Below are 27,977 nucleotides of genomic sequence, written 5' to 3'. Positions count from 1 at the left end.
CCCGGGAGGTGCGTGCCGGTTAAGGACAGAGCCCTGCCTGCAGACACACACCTGGGGGGGGGGGGGGGGGGGGGGCTCTCCCTACCCTTCCCGGACCGCGTCGGGCTGCAGCGCACGGACAAAGCCCCGCAGCCCGGGATGGGGTTAGGGGCAGAGCCCGACTCACCGGCCACTGTGTAGCAGTAGCTCAGCGCCTGAGCCCCCACCGCCTTGGGGAGGGAGGGTCTCGGCTCGCTAGCGACCCCCCACCCCACACACTGGGAGCAGGAGAGGGAGCCCCGGGAGAGGGGCGGGTGGGTTAACTTGGGAAGCCCGCCCAGCTTTACTGCCTGGCCGGAGGCGGTTTGGGGGGGGGGGGGGGGGGGGGGGGGGGGGGGGGTCTCCCTCCCTCCCCCACTCCCACGAACTTTCTCCCTTCCCCGAGTGTGCCGGGAGGGGTCCCTCTCCCCTCCCCGTCACATGGTGCGAGGGAGGGGGGGCAGAGGGAGACTTTTCTCTCGCCGACTCTCCCCCAGCGCCGGCCAGTCTCCGCTCCCAACTCCTGGAGGCTGGAGGCAGCGCGGAGCCGGGCGGGCGATGCGGGCTCCGGGAGCTGCTCGCCGCAGCGGTGCGGGGAAGAGGCTCGGCGGCACCGCGCCTCTGCTGCCCGGCTGCTTCTGATGCGCCGCGGCGGGCGCCGCGCAGCCCGGGGCCCCGGCTCCACGAGGATGTGGCTCCTCTTCGGCGCGGCAACTTTCTGGGGATTGGTCCTGGCTCCAGGTAGGAGACGCGGGGCAGCGCGCCCCTGGGGGCCGGGGCAGGGCGCGGCGCCGGCAGCGCCCGGCTCTCGCACCTGCCGCTTCCCGCGCCGCTCTCCCGGCCGGCGCCCGCAGCAGCTCCCCGCTGCCACCAGCTCCCCGCCACTCTGCAAAGTTCGCGCTGCTATGCAACAGCTGCTGGCGGGGCGGCCCTTTCCCCTCGGCACTGCGCCCAGCGCTCCCGAGGGGAGCCTCTGCCCAGCCCGTGCCCCGCTGGCCGCCCTCTCCCGGGCAATGCACCAGCCCGGCTCCTCTCGCCGGCGGGTGCGCGAGGCTCAGCTCAGCTGTGGGTCATCGCTCGCTGAGCGCAGTCTCCAGCACTGAGCCAGTTCCCTGCGCAGCGCTCGCCTCCCTGTCCCCGCGGTCCTAACACTGACTGAGGCCAGCTTCTGTGGGCGATTGCCTGGAGAACAGCATCGCTTAGCTGGGAACAGCTCAGGTCTGGGTCCCTTCTACCAGCCTCCGTCCTGGGAGCAGCGCCGGTGTGAACTGAATCGGCATCGTCAGCCAGGCTCGGGGTCCCCTCTGGCATTTTGCTGCTCCCTGTGAGATGCACAAGGGACCAGCTCTGCCAGGGGTCCCCAGCGAGATGCATAGGGAACAGCCGGGCTGTCTTCTTGCAGCGCCCAGTTCCCTGACATGCCCGGGGACAGCTCCTCTGGGTGACGACGTAGTGGAGAAGCGGCTCACCTCGAGCAGTGCCCGCCCCCCGCCCAGCATGGAGGGCCTGTGACAGTTTCCTGCACTTCGTGTTGGAGAAGGACCTAATTTACATGATAAAAGAGGGACGCGAAGACAGCTTCGCAGCTGTAATTGTGCATGGCAAAATAGTAATTAAATCATTTGTAATTAATTAGTAGTTAAGTAAACCCGACGGCACAGATAAGAGCTGAAGCGCATCTGTTAGCCCGGTTACTGTCCCCCAAGCACGGATAGTGCTTATCCCACTGCTTTAAGGGGACTCCAGCTCGGTAGAGTGGGAGCTGAGAGTGCCGGGTCGGTGGGTAAGTGGTATCAGTTTTGTTTCAGTCCTGTTCTTTGTACTCTGCCCCCTGCTGGCTGCAGCGTTTGCTGTTGCTCCCCAGGGAATTCGGATAATTCAAAAAAGTTGAGTAGCTGGCTAGGGATTGCTTCGCTGATGTAGACTCCCCGTTTGTACCTAGTTAGCTAATTATAAGAATCTGGGTGATTATGAGGGGAGAGCGATAGCTCAGTGGTTTGAGCATTCGCCTGCTAAACCTGGGGTTGTGAGTTCAAGCCTTCAGGGGGCCGTTTGGGATCTGGGACAAATATTGGGGATTGGTCCTGCTTTGAACAGGGGGTTGGACTAGATGTGACCCCCCACACACCCCCCCGAGGTCCCTTCCAACCCTGGTATTCTATGATCCTATAAGGAGTAGCCTCAGCTAAATGGGCCAGAGTTGTAGACAAATCTTTTGACAAAACCCATATTTTTCCTTTGCTGGTAAATAGATAGGAACAGCAGAGTGAAGAAAAAATAAGTAGCATTTTTGGCATATGCAGATCTATTCTGAGCAAAACTCTGTCTGTTCCAGGAATTGGTCTGCAAATACAGTGTTACCAGTGTGAAGAATTCCAGCTAAATAATGACTGCTCTGCTCCAGAGTTCATTGTGAACTGCACAGTGAATGTTCAAGACATGTGCCAGAAAGAAGTAATGGAAAAAAGTTCTGGTAAGAACTTAATAATTACACGCTTCCAGGTTTATTTGGTATTGTTTGGTGCTCTTAGCTGCATTTGTTCATTTTTCTCTACTTTGAATTTTTAGCTTAAGGCATATTATATTATTACCAAATTTGTTATCTCAAATTTATTGTATTTTTCAGATACTTTAGGTTAATAATTTTCCTTTAAAATGGAAAATATTGAAACTTATAAGACAAATGTTAATAAAGATGTTAAAATATGGTCTTATGGTCAAATTTAGTTTCACAGCACTGGAAAATTAATAACAAGTTAGTTTAATCTCATTATAGTTAATTAGTTGGGCCTTTCCCAAGAGATGGAGGAAAAGTGCATTAAATTAGTAATTCCTTCTTTTCTTTATTTACTCCAGCAATTCACATAAAGTAAAGGTTGATCGCGTGGGATAGGAAGTTGAGCTATGGGATTTCATCCAGAAGACAGTGAGCAGGGAAAGATATTGGAATTCAAGTGGGCATGGCTGAAAGAATGTATTGGGCATATGGATGTTATCTCTGAAAATTCTTTAGGGGTTCTGTCACTGCTCTAATTAATTTTAGAATACAGTGCACTGCTTTTAGTTTTTTATTCAAAGATCACTAATATTTTCAAAAGGAAGCCAGCCATGTTTGTTCTTTTCTCCCTAAATCATCTCTGGGCTGGGCTGTAAATCAATCCATTACATCAAATACTTCAAGATATTTTTAGAGATTTTGGGGGCAGGTGTTTTGTATGTTAAACTTCAGGACCCATCATAGTCATCTAACTGGATAAAACGTTCCAGCTTTATCAGAGACTTTTGGGTTGGGCTCTGTGCTAGAGGAAAACTGTTTGGCTGTTTGCTATTTCATATAGCCTCCTGCTCCTATCATAGCCTCCACCTGTGATGTTTGCAGGGGCAGAAGGAGTTAGGATAGTACTGGCTCTCAGGAGTTCCTCAAATTAGATATGATCTGCACACTGATGAGTGGTGTTTCCGATTGAAAAACTCATCTACAAGAGGCAGGAATCCAGAAGATGTACATAGATGGGAGTATGTAGTACCACTGGTTTGGAGGGAAAGGATCTTGGATGGATATAGTGGCTCACAGCTGAGGGCAATAATTTATACATGCCTGTTGATTAAGGATGGTATATAGGACTGTTTGGGTGTTTATGCAAATAAAGCCACAGCCTGTCTCCTTCCAACAATACCAGATTCCCTCTGTTAATGGGAAATATAAGTATAGCTACAGGACTTGAAATGTTTCCACATAAACAAAAATGATTAATACTATTAAAATCTTCTACAGACCTAAATGATATTTACCAAGGTATTTATCAGCAACTCTGATCTTACAGCTAACCATAGATTAACGCCCTGCAAATCATGAGAAAGTGGTAACATTGCCTCTTTAGTAAATAGAGAATGCATTGTTGGCATTTGTCCTCAATACAGATAACACCATACACACAGTATTGCACTTATAACTACTTTGTAAAGTATTTGGGATTTGTTCTGAACAGACAGAAAAAGATATATACTTAAGGGAAGATTAGTCGCCGTTCAGTAAGAGAATTCAACTTTAAAATGTGAACATATTTTGGGTAAAAACACGTTTTTCTCTTTATTTCAAACACAGTATCTTCTTTCAAGAAAGGAGTATTTACTCAGAGAAGATGGTGGAGGTTTGAGACAGTTATGGGTTGTGAGGTGCTTTGAACCTATGCATAATTTTAGACAAATATTTGAAATGCAGTTTGAAGGCTTTGTCACATGCACCCCAAATATTCTATAAGCTTTTAAATAGGTTTGAATGAATGATGTGGAGGAGTTTGAAGTGCTATAAAAATCCTATATAGTCAAATCAGATCCCTCCCAGTAAAACATGTAAATTATCCTAATTTAACTCTTGCTACTTTCTTTCCTTTTATCCCCTTCCCTTTGCACAATATTTTTATTCTAATGTACAATTTCAAACTATAACAGCCTTCAAAGAAACATCTGTAATCTTGTTTTTCGGATGAATGTTAGACAAAGAAGTGTTTGCAGTCAGACCTCCTTACACAAGGAATGGTTTACTTAAGTGTATAGGTATCCAAAAGATTTAAGTGGAAGCCACTCACATAGCATGTATGTAGAACTGACTTGTTCAGATTAAAAAAATCAGATTAACAATTTAGTTCGCAAACTGGTTGATTAAGCTTTTGTGACTATGTTATATTGAAAATATGAATGATTGTGATTGGGTATTAAAAATATATGGCTGCATAAACTTGTCTTCACCATTACAAAGAAACTGGTTTGCAATAGACTAAATAAAGGTAGAGAAACATTTTTTATGAAATGTTCTTTCTATTCTTTTACCTGGGCAATATTACATTGCCTATAATGAAAGTCTCTGGACTGACGTTTGAATTTTCCCATAGATACCTATCATGCAGTGCATAGCAGACTACAGTTCAGTCTTATTTGGCTTTGTTCTGTAAATGCAGTTCTTATTAGTTTTAAGTTAGAGAGTTACAAGTTCCCGTAAAGAAGTAAATTTTATTTTTAACTTAACTATTCCAAATTGAGTGAGATTTGCAGTACAGGTTAAGCTTCTTTCCTATTTCCTCAGTCAGTTCGAGAAAAGGGTGGTAGTAAAGCAAGGAGGATTCAGTAAATCATCTCTTATTGGGGTTTTTTCTTGTTTAAATGTGTGTAAAATAAAATGGCTCATTCTCAAAAATTTCATTTAATAATTCAACCTTTATTTTATCAGGCCATTTTAAAACTCAGTTTTATGTGCTTATCATTGAAAACTGAAAAGTATTTCAAATATTGATTTTCATTTTATAATAATATTTGAGTTTGAATTTTAACCCAGTATATAAAGAATATGCATTTGCATTTACTTGTCAGTGTGATCTTGTAATTAGTTTTTTCCTCAACTCGATACAGTAAAAGGAGTATAATTTAATTTTTATAGGCTAGCCAAATTCTGCCTCTAGTAAAATATAGCTCTGTCAGTAAGCAAAATGTTTCATGTTCTCCTAAACCTTATTTAAAAGTTAAATGCAGTATATTGAGATAAAGTTCATGGTCTGAATCAGTAACCTAATGAACCTTGTCACCCGTCCTATGCAACATACATTAATCTAGTTGTCTATTTTGCAGTCAAGGGGGTCACTGATTTACATGCTTGTATACATTTTACTCATGAGCATGTAGGCAATGGCTATTTTCTTACATATTTGTTAGTGGTCATTAAGTTTAACAATGACAGTTCAGTGGTTCAATTTTATTTCTATACTAAGCTCTCTCCTCAATAATACAAAGGAGAACTGCAATTCTAAGCTTTGTTCATTTATATTGTAAATACTTCTTAAGCCTTACTTTAGTCAAGACAAACCATTCCTGTTTAATTAAGGTAAAGTGAAGCTTAAGCTATGTTTTAAACCTTACTCTACTCAGTCAAAGCATTCTCAGAATTTGGGTCTAGAACCAGTTTTCTGAAATGTATTTCATCCCTATACAAGACATTCTAACAATCCTATGTAAAATATGAAATTTTACAAAAATCCAAGTTAAAAAAGCACAGTTATGAGTATCTTGGATTTTCAAAATAGATATTGAAATCATTCATATTTAAATCAGATCAACTTAAGCAGTACCAATCAGATGGTTCTACTAATGTCACAAATAGTCTATTTCCTAATTAAAACAATAATAATAAAAGTGGGATGTATTTGGGTGGGGGAAGCAGTTAAGCATGTACCAAGATGGGCGACTATACTGAACGAATATACCCTCTTCTCCCACCCGCCCCCTAACACACATGTTCTCTTATTATATCAGTTTGTATTACAATAGAACCTAGATAACCCATCCAAAATGTACAGAATTGGAGACCTCATGAAGTAAATGACAAAAATGTTCCAAGTTTCAGTACCATTATTTATGCATTTTTCAAGACTAAGTTTTAGGTAGTAATGGGAGATGGCTTCCAATGGGAGATGCAAAAGAACCATATTTCACTACAAGGAATGCACTTTGCCAACTAATTACTTAACCTAGTTTTTAAAAAGCATCAATACTTCTCTTCTTTATAGGGAAGAACTGTGAGCTCTGGAGGAGGCACTGAAGCCCATATCAAATACTTTTGGTGCCATAGAAACTAACATAAGGGATAGGTTTTTAAGGTTAGCCTTCTAGTTGAAGGAGCAGCTGATGTTTGCAAGCAGATTACACAGATGAAATGTTTGATGAATGAGAAGTGTTCTTCATTATATTAATTCCATTTGCAACTATTTCAGGAAAACATTGGTAACTGATTTTTTTTTATTATTATTATTTTTTTTTTTGCTGATTTTTGAGCACTGAATCTACAAAGCTGCTGCTTGTCAAAGTCAAAGTGAATACAAGAACAAAGAAACCTAAATGCACACTTCTCTTCTTTGGACTGATGTTTCGGCTATTCGTGTGTTTGTTATATTTAAATAAAACAAATTCTAAGAAATACAACTTTTCTTCTATTGGTGACGAGTGACCTGACCACTTGGGACTTGATGCAAAACCCACTGAATGCAAGGGGAGTTGGTCTTTCCACTGACTTTGATGGGCTTTGGATCAGGCCCATAGTCTGCAGAAAGATACAGAAATGCAGCAAATACAGAACCCAATCTATCTCCAAATGGAGAAAACCGTACAACCATCATCAAAAAATGGTACAAGGCAATTTCTTATCACTATAAATAACGGTGTTTTTAAAAATAGAATAAACGCAGAAAATGAACAGAGTAGAAGGAAACCAAGTGTGACGGGAGAAAAATCAAAGGACAGAGTTGGAAAACGTAAAATTCTTAGACTATCTCAATGCTCAGTAGCTATAACAGGCTATTGAATTTTTAAAACAAGGCTTCATGCTCTTACTACTCCTCTGTTATGTAGCTTGTAAATCTTTTTTTCACCATCTCTGTTACCATTCACCTAGTATCTGCATTAGAAATGCCGTTTGGCAAAAGGCAAAAAGAGTTTTGCAATAGGCATTCCAAAAAAAGTTTCTAAAAACTCATCTTGCTATCTAGAGAAAATTAGGTTATCTATAAAGTTTCCTTGTAAATGAAGTCACCTACAACCTCATCAATTCAATACACCTGCAATAAAAGGTTCTCTTTTTTTTTTTTTTCAATTTAAAGTGGCATTTCCCATGCATGCACTTGTATAGAATACTGCAGTATAATTAAAGCAATTCCTGTAATTGTACTTAAAGTAGTGCCTAGGAACATGATAATCATTTCACTGGTGAATTTTAATTGCTGTTTCTAAGGATCTTCATGATACTGATTTCCAACTCCCTCCTTTTATGAAGCAGAGAGAAGCAGATGTTAAAGTTCTACCACAACTAGTCCTACATTAACACCTTCACCTCTGATTTCTTTGCTGCCACATTCAAGTTGCACCATATATGTCGTTCTTAAGGGCTAAACAAGTATATACTCCTCTCCTGCACATGCATAACTGTCACAACCTCAGGGGTTCCCCTGGGGAAGGCAGATCAGCACTGCATGTTGCTAACGCTGTTGCAAGCATCGCAAAGCATTTTGGGGAGGGTCAAAAGTGTGAGTGGAGAGTAGAAGATTCATTTTCAGGCTACAAGAGGCCAAAGAGGGAAGGAGAAAAAAAGCAGAGAATGGGTTAACTCAACACTGCAGCTAGCAAGCTCAGTCCGATGATAAGAGCTGGCCCCAGTCCAAGGTCACGGCGCTAGATGAAAAATTATCTCACCCAGCCACAGCCAGCCATGAGAAAGAAAAAGTACACTGAACCAGGGCTGCAGAGATGGAAAACACAGGCGAGACAATGAGGGTGGGGGCAGAGCTTCGCGTCCCTGGAGCCGTTGTGTTTTGGTAAAGCGAAGACGACCACAGAAAGCCGGTTTGGACTGGCACAAGAGCACCAGAAACAGAGGTCACGGAATGGAACACCCCCAAAGGAAACCAGGACTTAAAAGCCTCCTGAGAGCTGGAGTAATTCGGAGATCATAGCGGACCCCGGGACAACCTGGGCCCAGGACAGAACTCCCGTCCACCCTTCCTTCTCTTCTGCTCACATTACACCCAGGCTTGGCCAGCCTCAGGTAGAATGTGTGTGAGTATGAAAGTGGGTTAGGGCTTGGGGCACTAACACTTTCTTCCTTCCTCGAGTGATGTGGGGAGCACCCATCACTCTCTGCTGTTGTTTTATTATTTTATCAATAAACTTTTAAAATTTAGGCACTTGGTGTGTTACATCATCTCCTCCCTTAATGATCCTGTGGCCTCAGCCTGATCACGTGATGCCTCAGGCAGATTGACAGATTTCTGTTACCGCATAACTCCCATTGACTCAAGCAGCAGTTACACATTGGCATCAAGGGGAGAGTGTGCCCTGCATATATTTGTTGACAAAAGATTACCATAGCCAACAAAGTTTAACACCTTCAGAATCTCTCTAGACATTACGGTTTTATAGATAATAGCTATAAATCTTCAACTTCATCTTTATCACTTAAAAATTTACAGAAAGGAATATGTACCAATTCCTGCAGTGGTTTCAGGGTGTGTGGGTTGTTTTTTCTGTTGTGGGTTTTATTTTTGTTTAAGAACAATGTCAAAAGTGATTAAAGTCTTTTTGTTTTAATAACTCAGTGGAGTTGGGAATAAGGAGGGGAATGAAGAGATGCACATATTATCTATTTTGATCATTTTCAAAACTAATATAACACTTAAGACAATATATTTTATTAGTTTTTTCAAGTGTATAAAGTAACTTAGTGCATGACATGGTTAGCAAATAGCATCTTGTTCTGCACTGTTAGATGCTGAACAGAATCAAAGCATAGTAACCAATATTCACAACACCTGGATGCTTTTTGTTGGGGTGTGAATAAAAGCTTGCATATGAATAAAAGAATTATAGTATATGTCATTAACTTTCACTATATGCTGTAAACTTCGAGGGGTGGATATATTACCATTCAGAAACTGTTTTCAGATGCCGAAACTGTAGGGCATGTTCTCTTATTAATAAATCGCTTTCTATCAGTTGCCTACAACGCTACAAAACAAGCAGGAGATAAACTGAATTAAGTGCATTAGATAAGATGAAAGCATGGAGAGTTTATAATAAATTGCTTTGTGTGTGTGTGTGTGTTTTAAATACAGTAAAGTAATGGTGGAGCTAGTTGTGGACTTCAAGTAGTTGACTTGAAAACCATGAAAAGGATCCAAACACAAAAGTGATGAAGTGTTGTATTATTTTAAGGAGGTTGTGATATCTGGTCCAGTGAATTTCATTTCTCACAGGACATGGACAATAGCTTTTTATGTTTTTCTATTTCTGGGCTTGTCTGAAAAATATGTGTACAATGATAGGATATGGTGCCCATAGGCTGGTATCTCTGAACTCTGTCCCTTATAGAGTACGATATCGTGCCCCACATTTCACATATAAATGAATCTGAATTTCAAAAACAATTTCCAGTGACCTGCCCAGATTTTTCTCTAACTCCTGGGGAGCTAAACACAAGCAAGTATATTTAATGACAACAATATAGTTATTTTCGTTTTATAGCAGGGGCATCCGTTGGCGAAATTGAGAGTAATCACAAATGCTGCATCCATAGTACGTGGCGTTCTAATGATGGTATTACCAGTGACACTTTCAATGTGAACTAAAAATCATTTTAAAACCCCCAAACCAATGGCCTCATCCTGCTCACATTGAAGTCAAGGACAGCAGGATCGGGTTCTAAAGTGTTAAATATCCAAAATCAATAGCAGAATATATATTTAGATTTAAACCATAAATATATACTTTAAACAACAAAATACTAATAAATTAGGTCCTTCTTTATTCCATCAAGACTTGAATGTAGGTTTCTATGTTAAACTTGCAAGAGCTGACGACGTTAGCCCCAGTCCTGCAAATATGTATACTGGCAAATAGCTGTACACATGCAAATAGACGCACTGAACTCAATAAGGCTCTTGAAAAATATGTGGACTATTCACATGCGTAAAGTTATTTATGTGTGTAAATGTTTGCAGGATTGGGGCCATTTAACACTCAAAATAGCATAAGGACTATGGCTCCCTAATTCATTTCAGGGAATTACTACTATAATCAATACCTGCAAGTAAAATACTAAAGTCTGATGCTGAAAGGTCAGAAGCCTGAGTAAATGTCCAGTACTGGAAACTGGAATACATTTTGATCTCAATATCCATGACACTTCCCTACCATGTAGAAAGAAAGGACAGCTGACGACTGCACAAGCCAACTGTACTTGAAAAGTTGTACAATTTACTACTTTACTGCTAGTGCACAGCAAATTGTAAAGACGAAATAGATACAACAGCAGAAAATAAAAGGTTAAGATTGGAAAATGAAAGCTGAGGTTTGACTGGAATGCAATTGTTTTTAATCCATACTTGGCATTTACTAAAAAAAAAACTGTCTGGTAATACAGAAAAACCAGATGCTGCTCTTAGACTTTGATAATCAATGCATATTTTTAGTAGTTTAATGCCTCACTTGTGCTTTGTGAAGCTGCAAGCAATAGGATGGATTTTCCTGGGTCATTATTTAAAACAATATTAACAAGCCTGTTTTGCTTTAGACTTCCAGTGCCATAATTGGAAGGCACAATTTGATGCCATGTTCTTCTTCAGTATTGTAAAATAAATCACAGTAATCCAGTCCCTTGTTCACTGTATCCAGCAATTATCCTGTTTTCATCTAAGAACATTTTCAGCCCTACATGACATGGTCATGGCAGAGAGGTCAGAAAGCAGGTAATCAAGCATCTTTTTTAAAAAAGATGTGTTGTTCAAAACCACCTATTACTGTATTTGCCCAAAGGATTTAAAAACCAAGGCCGTGATTAAACGAATTTTTAAAATTGTTACTGCAATCATTCTAAGCATAAATTGAAATTGTATATGAAGAACTATTTAGTGCTTGTCTACACCCGGAGTTATTCAGGACACAGTCAAGAATAAGTCTGGAATGAGTGTCCACTCTTGGAGTTATTCAGAAATAGCTATTGCTCTTTAAATTCATACCCTGCCTTAATCCAAATTAACACTCAAGTCATGCAAGCTCGTAGGAAGAAAACACTAAGAGAATGGATGTAGTTTTCATAACTATACTACACTATCTCAGAATCTAATTGTCATGGATGTACTTGCTCCTTAATATATTTATAGGGTCCAATTTTGGAATCCTTACGAGTGTAATGAAAGGGGGGATGCAGGGCCTTGGTTCTAAAGCATAGGTCTTGGTGATAGAAGAGTTGAGTTCTGTCTCTGGTTATGCTGCAGACTTCAGATCATTTACCCTCGTGCCTCAGGTGCCTCCTTATAAATTGAGGATCACAATTAAATATAGTGAAGATTAATTAGACGTTTATTAAATCACTTTGAGATTCTCTCATGGAAGGTAGTACATAAGTACAATTGTTATTAAAACCTAATTAACTTCAGTGTGAGTTTTGAGAGAGTAGGGACAGCAAAATTAGTCTAAAATGAAACAGCACAATTTAAAGAGCCTGTGTGTAAAATTAAAAGCCGTTTTCATCTCTTCCAAGCAGGTTATTCTTTATTAGAAACAAAACAAGAGCACAGGTTTGAGTCTTTTATATGAAGTTATTGTAACAACTTCAGCTTCTTGAATATTAGTCTAGTTCCACATAAGCAAGTTTTGAATACATGATTTCTTTTTCAAAGCATAATGCAAGGAAACATTCCTTTTCCACCTGCAAGATGCGTCACATTCTAATACATGTAGGACCTTATTGGATCAAATATTCATAAAGACTTTTTCTATAAATCGGAGAGCAAAATCTCAAAAAGACTTGTGGCATCAAATCACTGCATAATGAATCCTGTGAACAAATACTAGATAAACAGGGATGCTTATGTGACTAATGCCTGCTGGGTGTGGTGTTCTGTCCTCTTCCAGTGGCACTTAAACCACCTAGAGAGTAATGAGTCTGCTACAGCCTTGACTAAGTGGCATGTGGTTTTTAGCTCATGCAGCAGAGAATCATGCACTAAGCTTCAGAGATCCCAGGTTCGATCGCTCCCGCTGATGACCAGGGTTTGTTGGTGTTACACTTAGCTTTACAATCTAGTGAGTGGAGGAAAAGGCGCATGTCAAAGCCACTTAGTCTGTTGCAAAGGCTGTCCTAGTTAATCTGTACCAGATCCTCCACTAGAACCAGATAATCCTATACCCTAATCCTTTTGTGGCTTTGTAGTCTGTTTTTGACCATCTGTGGATGTATCAAAAAATCTGAACTCAAGTCCTATATTTCAAATAAATCAAAAATCATATTTAATTAAATGATATACATCAAAGATTATATTTAATTATTCTGGCATTACAAGAAGGGTGGGATTCACAAGGAGGGGGTGCATAGGCTGAGTGTTGCTATGCCTATCTTTTAGTTTCCCTGCCATCGAATGGAATTCACCACCCTGACTTAGTTGCCCAGGGTCCCTATACAATGCATGGGGAGAGTTAGGTGTCTAAAAAAGATTCACAGAAGTCAATACACTGAGCAGGGAGCTTCCTAAACCCAGCCCTCAAAGGATCTTGGATGCCTAACTCCCCCCACTCGAAAGTCACAGTCATGGACTGTCTCCTGGCGTTCAGGGCCTAAGCCAGTTCGGCCCTTTTTCAAGAACCACTCCGGCAGTAGGGCCTTCATGCCCATTGGGCCTGCAGGTAGAGCACTTACTTAGGATATGGTGATGGGCTCCCTTAATACCTAGTGCAAATCTGCATTCTACCTGAGCAAAGCAGGGACCTGAAGACAGTCTCCTAGTGAGTGCTATGGCTAGTGTGGGCAGGGTCTTGCCTGTGGAAGTTGTTTCACTTTACATACATTACTTAAATGGTCATTAGGTCAGAGCGGGACATTGACTCCATAGCCCAGTGGTTAGGGCACTTAGCTAGGCTATGGAAGACCAATATTTACTGCAATAATTACTCAAGAGTTGTATATTCCGAAATGCAGCCGACACTAGGCTGAAACGCAGGAGCTGTTTAGCAGGGCTCACGCAATGTAGGGCAAGAACTAAAGAATACCATATATACAGTTAAAACTGCAGAGAAAGTGTAGGTAGAAAGACAAGACATCAAGCCTGAGTGCTTCAAAAAAGCATGACCGTACAGATTTCCCAAGACCCCCAAAATTAAAAAATTCAGAGGAATAAGAGGTGAGGCCATTTAGGAGGCTGGTATAACAAAGGTGACAGAAGAATGCTTTATCAACTTGTATACACTGTGTTAAATCTTGTCTTTATGAACAAATGCAATAACATCCAAGACAGACTTAATTAATCATGAATGTGCGTCATTAAAGTGAGGCTAATTATTATTACCGGTTTCACACAGTGTGTGCGCGTGCAGCTGATTCAGATGAGCTTGACTGAAGCAGTAACTAATTTGCAGCCTTTTTGGTAAGCACCAAATGCAAGAATATGGCAGCAACTTTCCATGTGTTGCTTCCTTGTGTCTTCTTTTCTTTACGAAAGCCTATTGGAGGAATAGTTATCTCGGGCCATGGAGAAGTTTTTATACTATACTATTTGATAGCCCAGCAATCAGAAACATTATGATGCAAAACATGAATTGGAATGATAGAAATGTCTCTTTTAGGACATATTTAATCTAGGGCCATTTCATCTTTGTTTAATTTTGTTTTTAGGCCACATTCCCAAAGGGACTTAAGGCCACAAACTCCCACTTCAGGTGCCTAAGACCAGTGTTTAGTCACCACTGGCATTTACAAACCCCTCACTCAGCTGCCATCTAAGTCTGGATGTATCAGTTTCTGCATAAATTCTTTAAGTACCAAAAATGTTTCCTGTAAAAGTGCCTTAGATGCCTAGATTCCAGCCGCTGGGCATGCACACTGCATCTTAGACAGGTGCCTGCATATCTAACTATTGCCTAAGCCCCTGCAGGATTCTCAAATTAGGCATTACCATGCAGCACCTGATCAGGTAGGTGTGCTCAGTGCCTGCCTAACTCTGCGTAGAACAGCCTTCTTGCTGGGGAAGGAGGGAAAGAGCCTCTTCTGTATACCCATCAGCCTAGTGGTTACAGCATTCATCTGGGAGACCCCAGTTTCAGTCTTTCTTCTGTCTAATGAGCCGGGATTTAAACATGGGTGCTCTAATCACTGGACTATAGTTATTTCACGCTTCCTCTCTCTGGCCCAATGGCTATTTAATTATTTAAAACCGTGAAACAGCTTCAGCCGAAGAGCTCCACATCAGATTAGCCCGTAGTCCAATGGTTAGGGCACTCACCTGAGTGATGGATGCCCCTTCTCATCAGGCAGAAGGGGAAATTAAATCAGGATCTCTTACATAGAATCATAGAATATCAGGGTTGGAAAGGACCTCAGGAGGTCATCTAGTCCAATGCCCTGCTCAAAGCAGGACCAATCCCAAACTAAATCATCCCAGCCTGAGCTTTGTTAAGCCTGACCTTAAAAATTTCTAAGGAAGGAGATTCCACCGCCTCCCTAGGTAACGCATTCCAGTGTTTCACCACCCGCCTAGTGAAAAAGTTTTTCCTAATATCCACCCTAAACCTCCCCCACTGCAACTTGAGACCATTACTCCTTGTTCTGTCTTCTGATACCACTGAGAACAGTCTAGATCCATCCTCTCTGGAACCCCCTTTCAGGTAGTTGAAAGCAGCTATCAAATCCCCCTTCATTCTTCTCTTCCGCAGATTAAACAATCCCAGTTCCCTCAACCTCTCCTCATGTGTTCCAGTCCCCTAATCATTGTTGTTGCACTCCGCTGGACGTTTTCCAATTTTTCCACATCCTTCTTGCAATGTGGGGCCCAAGACTGGACACAGTACTCCAGATGAGGCCTCACCAATGTTGAATAGAGGGGAACGATCACGTCCCTTGATCTGCTGGCAATGACCCTACTTATACATCCCAAAATGCCATTGGCCTTCTTGGCAACAACAGCACACCGTTGACTCATATGCACCTTCTCGTCCACTGTAACCCCTAGGTCCTTTTCTACAGAACTGCTGCTGAGACATTCGGTCCCTAGTCCGTAGCAGTGCATGGGATTCTTCCGTCCTAAGTGCAGGACTCTGCACTTGTCCTTGTTGAACCTCATCAGATTTCTTTTGACCCAATCCTCTGATTTGTCTAGGTCCCTCTGTATCCTATCCCTACCCTCCAGCATATCTACCTCTCCTCCCAGTTTAGTGTCATCTGCAAACTTGCTGAGGGTGCAATCCACACCATCCTCCAGATCATTTGTGAAGATATTGAACAAAACCGGCCCGAGGACCAACCCCTGGGTCACTCCACTTGATACCGGCTGCCAACTAGACATGGAGCCATTGATCACTACCCGTTGAGCCCGACAATCTAGCCAACTTTCTATCCACCTTATAGTCCATTCATCCCACCCATACTTCTTTAACTTGCTGGCAAGAATACTGTAGGAGACCATGTCAAACGCTTTGTTAAAGTCAAGGAACAACACGTCCACTGCTTTCCCCTCATCCACAGACCCAGTTATCTCATCATAGAAGGCAATTAGATTAGTCAGGCCTGACTTGCCCTTGGTGAATCCATGCTGACTGTTCCTGATCACTTTCCTCTCCTCTAAGTGCTTCAGAATTGATTCCTTGAGGAACTGCTCCATGATTTTTCCAGGAACTGAGGTGAGGCTGACTGGCCTGTAGTTCCCAGTATCCTCCATCTTCCCTTTTTTAAAAGATGGGCACTACATTAGCCTTCTTCCAGTCGTCCAGGACTTCCCCCCGATTGCCATGAGTTTTCAAAGATAACGGCCAATGGCTCTGCAATCACATCCGCCAACTCCTTTAGCACTCTCGGGCGCAGCGCATCCGGCCCCATGGACTTGTGCTCATCCAGCTTTTCTAAATAGTCCCGAATCACTTCTTTCTCCACAGAGGGCTGGTCACCTCCTCCCCATGCTGTGCTGCCCAGTGCAGTAGTCTGGGAGCGGACCTTGTTCGTGAAGACAGAGGCAAAAAAAGCATTGAGTACATTAGCTTTTTCCACATCCTCTGTCCCTAGGTTGCCTCCCTCATTCAGTAAGGGGCCCACACTTTCCTTGACTTTCTTCTTGTTGCTAATATACCTGAAGAAACCCTTCTTGTTACTCTTAGCATCTCATCCCATGTGAGTGTCCTAATCACTTGGCTAATGAGCATCCAGCCCAGATTTAGGCATCTAATTCTCTTTGAGGGGCAGGGCTCATGACACACCCCTCTCCTTGGCATTTGCTACTGACAGTGGGCTCTATTACTCTATTGGCTAGTTTAGGCAACTCCTAGCTCAGCATGCTGTGTTTTGTGGACCCCATTTTGAGGTGTCTAATTCTCCCCACACAGTGTAGAGGGCACATGGGCCCCTAACTCAGGGTTTGTGAATTCCACTGGTATCAGCACACCTGAAAGTTAGGAATTGCTTTGCTTAATCCCCTTTGTGAATCTAACACTTTGTTTCTTGAAACCGTTCTGAATCATTGCTATTCAGTAGGCTAAAATGAACACACGTTTGGGCCCAACTGTGCTCTCAGAATGCTGTGTGGTGGTAGAATGCTGGATTGTTTTAAATTCAATGTTATAACTGGTCTTCTTCTATACTTGAATGGTTCCCAATTTTTGGTTGTCCTGTTGCTACTTTCTGTTATTGAGTATGAGCTTTTCTTTATGCTGTGACTGAGCTGGTCTGCCATAAGCTCTTTAGGCAGGAGCCTTACCTTCTATTATGTATCAAAAGACTAGCATATTCTGGGCAGTGCCAGACAAATAAATATAAGAAAGGTACATTAAAGGCCCACAGAAACTAGTGATACAGCAAAGAACAAGACATAGAAAGCTTCCTTCTGTGCCCCTGCAGATGCAAAGTACTTTTTGTTATGCTGGCTTGTGTTTGATAGTTTATTTTTAATATAATAGCGGTACTAAAAAAATGCCTCCACAGAGCTGGAATATACTATATTTTTTGCTCTATGTTGCTCACTGGGTGCTTCATATGCAGCATATGAAGTCCTTAGGGTAGACATGTTTTGCTTACCTTATTTTGCGGCAAGAAAAGTAGCATCTTTACTCATAGTCATAAAATGTGGTCGTGCAGCTACTGTGGTATAATAGGCATTCATTTATTTCAGTGATAGGGGAGACAGTCCAATTTATGCAATGTAATTAGGCTAAGATGTGTATAGGGCATGAAATAGCCTCCCTGTGGAAATTCCCCTTGCTGTATGAAAGGACGACAGGAACACCATGCTCTAGAGACCAGAAGAAGATTGCATTACCACATATGGCACTCCATGATTGCCAAAACCCCCAACTAGTTCATAGTCTACTATATGAATGGTACATGCAACACTGATGTATGCAAAGGTTTGTTTGAATGGGTTTTCCCCTCTACATTTTATTGTGTTGTTGGACCTGGAAACTAACCTTTCTGGAGGAGGGTTATAATTTTTCCTTGAATCAAAGTTTGGAGGCAATCATTTGTTCTATATTCATTCTACTACCTCAAGAAAACAGGACCAAAGAGGTATGAGCTAGTCTTCTATAATAACCATCTCTAAGATTTCTGTGATTCAGGCCTTCATAGCTTTTGCCCCAACTTGAACCAAAAAGGTATGGGGAAATAAGAGTCGTATTTGACTAGAAGTTGAGCAAGAAGAAAGTAAATCGCCTCGATTGGCATCAATTTTTCCTATTTTTTCAGCCTGCTTGCTTATCTTTATTGTACCTTGTGAAGAAGGATTACAGCATGCCAACCACAGTAAAAACCTTTTTCCATGTAAGTTGAGTTGCTACCTGACAACTCCTAGAGTCATCTTGAAAATGCAGATAATTTCTATGTAACAACAGGTCCTTTGAACGCAGATCCATCTGTACTTTTTTGATTATAAAAAGATATCTTGGATGTGGAGAGTTCTAAGAAAGCCAAAGAACTGCCACAAACCCAACTATAAGAATGCTGCACAGTTTTAATTATCTAAAGAAGAATCTGAGTCTAATTCAGATTACTGCTACTGCAGCTGGAAATGGGAATAAACACTCATTGGGGAATGGAATTTTCTATTGGAAGAAACAATCATGATGACACTACAAGAGATGAATGTTACAATGAGGTTTTATTGCCAGTCAGATCATTCGTTCTACTTAAGCATGAATGTGTTCCATCTGTGCATGAAACTACAGTACTAGAGTTTAAAATTCCACCTTCCCTGCAGGAATTTAGGATTTGTTTTTACAGGAACTCTATTATGCAACTGAAATCATGCTGGAGATAAAAAAGCCATTGATGGCAGTTGAAATTAAGGCTGTAGGCGTATATGATCATCATGATTGAGGTCTTCAGAGTTCCCTGGTGAAAATCAGGATGCTTCCATTTGAGGCTATGAACAAACTGTTCACAGTAATGAACATAGTCCTTCAGTTAAAGCAACACGGCTTGGAGGCTCCATCACATCAGATACCTAAACCATAAATCACTGTGGATGCAAATCACATGAAATGGGGAGAACCATCTCAGTCAAAGAAAAATGCTCAGCAGCGAAAGAAAAACTATATATAAACAGAACAAAATCATGCACCTCTGTTACTAACATTCTAGAAGCTTAATAGTTAGGCAGGGAAAAATCAGCTTCAATGTTCTTGACATGTTCTAAATAGAGATGATTGGATGAGCCAGAAGCCTGCAGTGGAGGAAGAGAACTCATCACCGAGGTCTGATCTTCTGGAATAGAAATGGGAAACACTCAGCATGGTTGTTCTCATTTAACTCTTATACAAAAGCAGTGATTTCTCAAGAACTAGAGAAAATTAGCTCTAGCAATGGCCATGCAAGTAGCAAGGCTGGGACAGGGCTTTTGCCCTTCAAATGCTGGAGAATAAATTTGGACAAAGCAACCCAGACATTGGGATGCCAGCATCATGAACCTATCAGGGGTAACACTGTTAGAGCTCCTGGACCGGAATAATCTATTTCCAGGGTCACCTGCATGCAAACTTTGACATCAGTTTGTGAAAGGAAAAAAAAGCCCTTGTTAACAAAATTTACCCAAAATAAGGTGGATGAACGTCTGTCCTTAAGGTAAGATACCGTGGCAGCATCAATAGTCAAAGATGAACCCAACCTAGTGGGTGAAATCTTGGCTCCAAGCAGGTCATTGATTTAATTAAGATCAGGATAAGAAGATAAGAATTTTCTGTAGATAACTCTATATTGGCGTCGATTCTGAAAGTTCCACAACACTAGAACAGTACCAGTTTTGGGGCAACATGCAGGGAATTGATTAAAAAAGACCAACAGCTGCTTTTCCTCTCTAAGCAATATTGCTGAGCATAGGAAATTTCCCCCAGGGCACAAACCAAATAGACTGTGCACTGGGGGAGATTCACAGCAAGTGCGGGGGGAAGATGGCTTTGTTCTGCCGTAGCTATTACTGCTTAAGGTCTCTACTAGACCGTAGAACTAGTGCACTGCTCTCTTCCCCCCGTTCAAAGGGGATTTAGCCAGTTGACCTACATATCATAGCTGGCTTTCCACAAGCCACACCCCCACCTCTTTGGCCTCCTCCCCAAACTTCTGCTCTCCTAGTGCTCGGCCCCAAGGAGCCCTTGTTGAGCTGTGATTCATGGTGTACGTGGGCACATAATTCTTCCAGTGAATCCTCATATCCTTATCTCAGCTCACCTAAGAAGGAACTTCCCCACAACTATTAGTGACCCACCCACAGGGGCCAGGATTTAGAGAGGGTTAAAGATGAAGGCATTTAATTTTAAAACTATGCTTAATTCCTTTCAAGTCAGTGGAAGTTAAGTATCACTTAAGTGCTTTCCTGTCAGCTAATTTGGTGTGGCCTGCGTTGTGCAGGAGGTCAGACTAGATGATCATAATGGCCTTCTGACCTTAGTATCTATGAATCTATACATAGAGGTTTATGCTTCAGAACTGTACATTATGGTTAGCACAAAAGCTTAATAATGAGCATTCTGTCATTATAGTATTACTGAGGGGGCCTTGGGTAGGCAAGGCTAAGCAACAACCCAGAGACACAGCTTTGATATCTTCAGTTTCTGTGCTGGGAAGCAGCATGGTCAACTCCATAGGAGACCTGAATTTTAACCACAGCTGTCACTGACCTGCTCTGTGAACCTTAGCAGGTCACTTCACCTGTCTGTGGATCATCTGGAAAGTGGGGATGCTGATACTTACTTGCCTTTGTAAAGTGCTTTGAGTTTTACCGACTAATGCATAATATTTAAAAAAAACCTCTTAGAAGTAGGGCAGTCAAGTGATTAAAAAATTGTGATTAATTGCACTGTTAAACAATAGAATACCATTTATATAAATATTTTTGAATGTTTTCTACATTTTCAAATATATTGATTTCAATTACAACACAGAATGCAAATTGTACAGTGCTCACTTTATATTTTTTTGATTACAAGTATTTGCACTGTAAAAAAAATAGTATTTTTCAATTCACCTAATACAAGTACTGTATTGCAATTTTTGTCATGAAAGTTGAACCTACAAATATAGAATTATGTACAGAAAGACTGCATTCAAAAACAAAACAACGTAAAATTGTAGAGCCTGTGAGTCTACTCAGTCCTACTTCTTGTTCAGCCAATTGCTAAGGCCTGGGCTACACTGGGGGCAGGGTTCGAACTAAGATACACAAGTTCAGCTACATTATTCACATAGCTGAAGTTGAAGCATCTTAGTTCAACTTATCTGGCTGTACTCAGGGTGGTGAGTCAACAGCGGCGGCTCCCCCATCGACTCCGCTTACTCCTCCTGCCGAGGTGGACTACAGGCGTCGATTTGGAGATTGATTTATTGCATCTAGACAAGACACCATAAATCAATCCCTGATAGATAGATCACTACCCGCCGATCCGGTCGGTAGTGAAGACGTACCCTAAGACAAAACAAGTTTGTTTACAATTGCAGGAGATAATGCTGCCCTCTTCTTGTTTATGTCACCTGAAAGGGAGAACAGGCATTTGCATGGCACTGTTGTAGCTGGCATCGCAAGATATTTACATGCCAGATGCGCTAAAGACTCATACGTCCCTTCATGCTTCAACCCCCACTCCAGGGGACGTGCGCACATGCTGATGACGGGTTCTGCTCAATAACAATCCAAAGCAGTGCAGACCAACGCAAGTTCGTTTTCATTATCCGAGTCAGATGCCACCAGCAAAAGGTTGATTTTCTTTTTTGGTGATTCGGGTTCTGTACTTTCCGCATTGAAGTACTGGTCTTTTAAGACTTCTGAAAGCATGCTCCACACCTCGTCCCTCTCAGATTTTGGAAGGCACTTCAGATGCTTAAACCTTGGGTCCAGTGCTGTAGCTATCTTTAGAAATCTCACATTGGTACCTTCGTTGTGTTTTGTCAAATTTGCAGTGAATGTGTTCTTAAAACGAACAACATGTACTGGGTCATCATCAGAGACTATTATAACATGAAATATATGGCAGAATGTGGGTAAAACCGAGCAGGGGGATATACAATTCTCCCCCAAGGAGTTCAGTGACAAATTTAATTACTGCATTATTTTTTTTACAAGTGTCATCAGTATGGAAGCATGTCCTCTGGAATGGTGACCGAAGCATGAAGGGGCATATGGATGTATAGCAATGCCGGCGATGAAAGTGTCATGCAAATGCCTTTTCTCACTTTCTGGTGACATTGTAAATAAGAAGTGGGCAGCATTATCTCCTGTAAATGGAAACAAACTTGTTTGTCTTAGCAATTGGCTGAACAAGAAGTAGGACTGGGTGGACTTGTAGGCTCTGAAGTTTTACATTGTTTTGTTTTTGAGTGCAGCTATGTAACAAAAAAAAAAATCTACATTTGTAAGTTGCACTTTCACGACAAAGAGATTGCACTACAGTACTTGTATGAGGTGAAAAATACTATTTCTTTTATCATTTTTACAGTGCAATATTTCTAATAAAAAATAATATTCACTTTGATTTCAATTACAAAACAGAATACAATATATATGAAAATGTTGAAAAACATCCAAAATATTTAATAAATTTCAGTTGGTATTTTATTAACAGTGCAATTAAAACTGCGATTAATCACAATTAATTTTTTTGAGTTAATCACGTGAGTTAACTGCGATTAATCAACAGCCCTACTTAGAAGCCAACACACTATACTGGTGGGCATGTTATTTCAGAGTAAAGAAACTAAGTAGTAAGCAGTTGAAAGCGCGTTCGGGGCATTTTCTTCTTTGGCTAGGGCATCCCCTTTCCTCTCAGACAGGCAGTCTTGGCCTATTAGCGTGAACATAAAAATCAAAAGGTTATGGGTGGGATTTTAAAAAGCACTCATCAGTGGCCTCACTTTGTTCCTACTGACATGAGCACTTTTTAAAATCCTACTCATGATATCTATAAAGGAATGAGGTTTTTATTAATCTTGAATGCATGTAACACTTACTAAGCATTTACTATACTTCCACCCCTTCCTCTCCCTAATCTTCCCCCAGGTAAATTGGGCAAAAAAAAAAAAAAACCCAAGGATTCACGGCTGTATTATGTGCCCTATCCAAATTTCTGTCATATCACATAAAGGAAAGACCCTTGAAGTATTGAGTGGTAATAACTGTTTATTTTACAACCTTATAAAATTTTTAAAATATAGGATTGTGTACATTAGAATGCAGGGTGCACTGCGTTTTATTCAGTTAAAAACAGTTTGAGATACTAGCTTTTAAACGAACACCTTCAACTTTAAAAAAAAATTCTCTTCAAATTGTTTTTACCCTCTCCTAAAACAACAACAAGAACTGAACAAAATTAGAGAAATCTATTTGTTGGTTTTCCTTGTGCATTGAACAGTGCTTTGTGTTTAGTCATTTCCCCCTCCCAAAGTCAGTCACTTACCCATGTTTGCATATTTTTTCCCCACAAAGCAACAAGCAAAAGCAACATTTTTAAAACATTGGAAAAAAAAAAATGTAATTCTAAAGCTACAAAAATTGTGCCGGACGACTCAGGCCAGTAAAGTATCTGAAACTCGAGTGCCTTTTGAAATTGACTAGATTTCCTTTTCAAACCTTTTAACAGGCACTCCATCGGATTACATTTTTGGTTGTAAAATGTATGGCTTTAAAATGCATATTGTATATTTTACAACATTAAAACAAATCTAAAACAATGGCTGAGATTTTCATAGCAATGCAGGGATTTTAGTCACACATCTGTTATTCTAACTTATGGAAGTGATGAGACTAAATCCCCAATATTGATTTGAAAATTTTAACCAGCATTCCCAACTGTCTGTCAGAATCTTCAAACAGGATTCTAACATACACCAAAAGCACGTTCATATTAAGCTAAGTAACTTTTGTTCTGTGTCACAGGAATCCTCTATCGCAAGTCCTGCGCATCCTCTGCAGCCTGTCTCATAGCCTCTGCTGGATACCAGTCTTTCTGCTCCCCAGGGAAAATGAACTCTGTTTGTATCAGCTGCTGCAATACTCCACTCTGCAATGGACCCCGGCCCAAGAAGAGGGGGAATTCTGGCACAGTGCCCAAGGCAGGCATATTAACTACTATTTTGCTCTTAAAATTGGCTCTTTTATCATCAGTGCATTGCTAAACTTAAAGGATTTTTTTTTGTCCTGGCATTATTTGTTCCATATCCCCATATCCCACTTTCTTCAAAGACACTGCTGTTCTTTTGCTGCCACCCTGCTAAAGAAGAGTTTGGTCCAAGAACCATCTTCCTCTCCCTGTTTTTTTTTCTTTTGGTCAGCAAGTAATAAATTCAGTTGTCCGATTGAATTTCTAGTGTGCACTTTAAAAAACAAATGGCGCACAAACTCATGCTCCATTTGTGTAACTGGAAACAAGTCCATCAGAAACAGCACTCAAAGAAGGTATAGTTGATTGTTCAGTTTCTAGATCCTCAGTTATTTTAATTTCCCTGTTATGTTTATTGCTAATCATCTAACTTTGCCTTACACGGAGTCACATTTCATGTTCATGAAGGCCATTCTGTGCAGCTGGACTGGACTCTAAATTAGTCTCCAGTGGCATTATTTCCAAGTTGGTCTCCAGTGATTCAAGATTCAATTTTGATGGACTGGTCTCATTCTGAAAAGTACTTAAGAAAACAGGGCTCTTTCTAGAAGAATTGCGCTTAGATGAAAGGAAGATCAATGGACGCATAAAATGGCCGGTGCTGGTTCGAGAATTCAAATTGGCTCGCAGAAGCTTCTGTTTATTGGCATGTTCTATCGTCAGATGGCAACGGAGGACCTGTCGAAATACGGTTCGGAACTGCTGAGAAGAGATGTTGTACAGGAGTGGGTTTACCACAGAACTGAAGTAAAAGAAGGTGTCTGCAATGGGAAGAAGGATCATATACGCTCTGAAGTAGGGCACAGTCCAGTCCTGCTTAGGTTTAGCAGCAGCCATGATCCTTCGAATCTGATTTGGAACCCAACATATTGCCAGAGTGGCAACAATCAGTCCTGTGAGCAAAGGGGGAGAAAGAGAAAACATGTGAAACAAATCATACAATATTTAGTCTCTCAGTTTTGCACTTACTGGGTAGGAAATGGTACTGATTTTTCAGTGTTTTGCTCAACAGCTTTTTCTGCCAGTAGCAAATATTTTAACAGGTTCAAAGTCATTGCCATATACGATTGGATAAAGATTGTGTAAGATTGTATTTATTTCTACCTGTTGGCACTTGTTAATTTTCAGATGTTCTCTCATTGATATTTGTATCTTTAGAAAGAATGGGAATTTTTTTGTTCCTACATTTGTGTTTTCCCTTTTCTTCCTTTTTTTAAAAAAAATATAGCCATATTAGTGCAGGCAATACCCAGAAGAGAGATCAGACTGTTTGTATTTTACCAAAAAAAAAAAAGAATGCATAATAGTATATTAGGCATTATTTTTGGTAACTTTCCTCTTACAGAAGATATTTTTAAGTAAAGTATATATGGATCTTTTTAGGGTAATTAAGAAGATATATGTTGGGAATTAAATTCATGAATGTAAATGGCACAGGAAAGACAGAAATGTACGCAGTTTGAGATAATACAAAATGTGTTCCAAAATGTGGTATCTGATCATTCTATATTTACATATAATGTGTCGCTGCATCACGCTACCTTATCGACATTTTTTTTTTAAAGGAAAACATTATCTAAATAGACATCTGAGGATTCTGTCTTTATGGAGAAGCTTTCAATAGAGAAACAGCAATAATGGAGTCTCTCTTGTGACAGTAGCATTAGAACACATCTATCAGAGTACTTTTCACACAGTGGTAGCACAAGGATATGGAGGCAGGGAAGGGAATGCAGTCTGAGTTTTGAAACTACTAACCTCTAGCTAATATGGAAACAAATGCTGGAAATCCTAACTTCTCATTTGACGATGAAACAAATTCAAATATAAATACTCCAAGAAAATGTACTAAAAATTGAAAACTTTACAGTTTCCACTATATTTTTCCCTTTTCATCAAAGGTGCCTTGTATTAAAACACAATGGTAACAGCAGAGTCTGCCTCCCCTACAGTTAGAATAGTCTTGTAGAGCTCTGTAGTGCAAGGCAGCACATTTTACCAGATTTTTTCTACCTTTGATTTTATAGTTCTGAAATCCAACCTGCTTCTCAACAGAAAGAAGAATTCTGCTGCTGCCTTTCAGTAAATTTGGTTTCATAACTACACCCCACGTCTTGTTAATTCTAAAACATAGAAAGCAAAAGAGAATAATTGACTGGAAAGGATGAGATCACTTTAGGGAGACATGGAATTTAAAACAGTGCATTAGATAACATTTGTTGGCTTGAAAACCAGTATTTTACTAGAGTCAAAATTATGAATGTAAAGAAAAAGATATGAGGCTTTCACCACTTTGGAAGTGCCAGGACTCAGAAACAAGCAGTGTGTGTATTCAGTGTTCTAAGAACTGCAGTTTTCACATTTTAATTTTATTTTTTCCAGATTCTTTAATAAAGAGATTCATTTTCTTAATGGGAGACCAGTTTCCCTTCTGTTGTACAAGGACTGTACAAATTTCTTCTCTCATTGACACATACTGATCAGTTGAAAACCCTCTTTTCTGAGAATTTCCCCCCCCAAAAAACATTTTAATTAAATTTAATTTTCAAGGACACTGCTGCCCTGAAGGATTGGGGGGGGGGAGGGGTTGGTATCTCAGATATCAACATTACTGTATTTATAGAGGCTGGGAAAAGGAGAAATAGGAACTTGCTTGATCAGGTAAGTGACTAGAGGAGACAGTGTGGCCTCATCTTTTGCTTCTCTGCACATCACCTTTCATTCTGTTCTCTGCTATCTCAATACCTCACCCACCAGTCTCTCTGTAGATGTCCTGTAACATTTTTGTACTGCATGTCCCTCACCTCACATTTGTGTTTCACTATTTGTGTTGCATTTCTGTGCCATGACATTAGCTTTGTGCAGAGCTCCAGACTTTAATGGTTTTCTTTGCTGCCAGCACTATAAATGTCAAAGAGCCATGGCAGAGAGAAGCAAAACAAGCGTCCTGGGTAAGAACTTTTCTGATGGATCATTTACTTAATTAGCACCTTTTATAGAATAGCAAAGGTAGGTTATTGGGCTGATTTTTGCCCTCTGCAATCTAAGTACTTATATGGCCCTCATTACCATATGTAAGCAGGGGAATAGTCCCGCTATTGTGGGGAACTTTCCTGGCTTCTGCACTACCCCGGTGAAGTGGGCTAGTGAAAGGATCCGAGTCCTCACTCCCACTTCCTTTAGTCAGTGGCCTCCCTGCCCTTGAGGACTCCCCTTCCACTCTCCTGTCTGGCAGAGTCCTCATAACCAGTGGTGAGCTGGAACCGGTTGTTTAATTTAGAAGCCCTTTTAGAACCGGTTGTCCCTCGTGGGACAACCGGTTCTAAAAGGGCTTCTAAATTTAACAACCAGCCAAAAGTGGCACCTTATGCGCTGACTCCATGGGTGCTCCGGAGCTGGAGCACCCACAGGAAAAATTTGGTAGGTGCAGAGCACCCACCGGCAGCTCCCTGCCCCCAGCCCCAGCTCACCTCGGCTCCACCTCTGACCCTGAATTACGCTCTGACCCGTTCTGCTTCTCCGCCCCGCCCTCCCCCCCCCCCCGGCTTCCTGCGAACCAGCTGTTCGTGCGGGAAGCCTGGGAGGGCTGAGAAGCAAGCAGCAGCTTCGCGCTCAGGCCTAGGGAGGCAGAGCGGAGGTGAGCTGGGGTGGGCGAGCGCGAGGAGGGCTGCCCGCGCCGCAGCAGGTAACCCGGGGGGGCACGCAGGGGAACTGCTCCCCGCCCCAGCTCACCTCCACCACCCTCGGCCTGAGTGCGAAGCTACCGCCCGCTTCTCAGCCCTCCCAGGCTTCCTGCGCGAACAGCTGAT

At 41.4% G+C, this 27,977-nt stretch overlaps 2 protein-coding genes across 2 annotated transcripts in view; one reads left to right on the top strand and one right to left on the bottom strand.

Annotated features, from left to right (window-relative positions):
• Positions 1-659: 659 nt before the first annotated feature.
• Positions 660-24,184, top strand: LYPD1 (LY6/PLAUR domain containing 1). The gene is made up of 3 exons (XM_077830011.1): positions 660-759; positions 2,354-2,491; positions 23,946-24,184. The coding sequence occupies exons 1-3, from the start codon at positions 660-662 to the stop codon at positions 24,182-24,184; spliced, it is 477 nt and encodes a 158-aa protein (XP_077686137.1).
• GPR39 (G protein-coupled receptor 39) overlaps positions 23,172-27,977 on the bottom strand; it is a 125,377-nt gene continuing 120,571 nt past the window's right edge. Inside the window, exon 2 of the mRNA XM_077830010.1 lies at positions 23,172-25,061. Coding sequence (XP_077686136.1) covers positions 24,556-25,061 — 506 coding nt within the window. The 3' untranslated portion in view covers positions 23,172-24,555. The remainder of the gene's footprint in view (positions 25,062-27,977) is intronic.

The sequence above is a fragment of the Eretmochelys imbricata genome, chromosome 11 (assembly GCF_965152235.1).
Source record: "Eretmochelys imbricata isolate rEreImb1 chromosome 11, rEreImb1.hap1, whole genome shotgun sequence".
NCBI classification, from domain to species: Eukaryota; Metazoa; Chordata; order Testudines; family Cheloniidae; genus Eretmochelys; species Eretmochelys imbricata.
The sequence above is the reverse complement of the archived record's forward strand: the minus strand, read 5'-3'. Positions and strand labels throughout refer to the sequence as shown.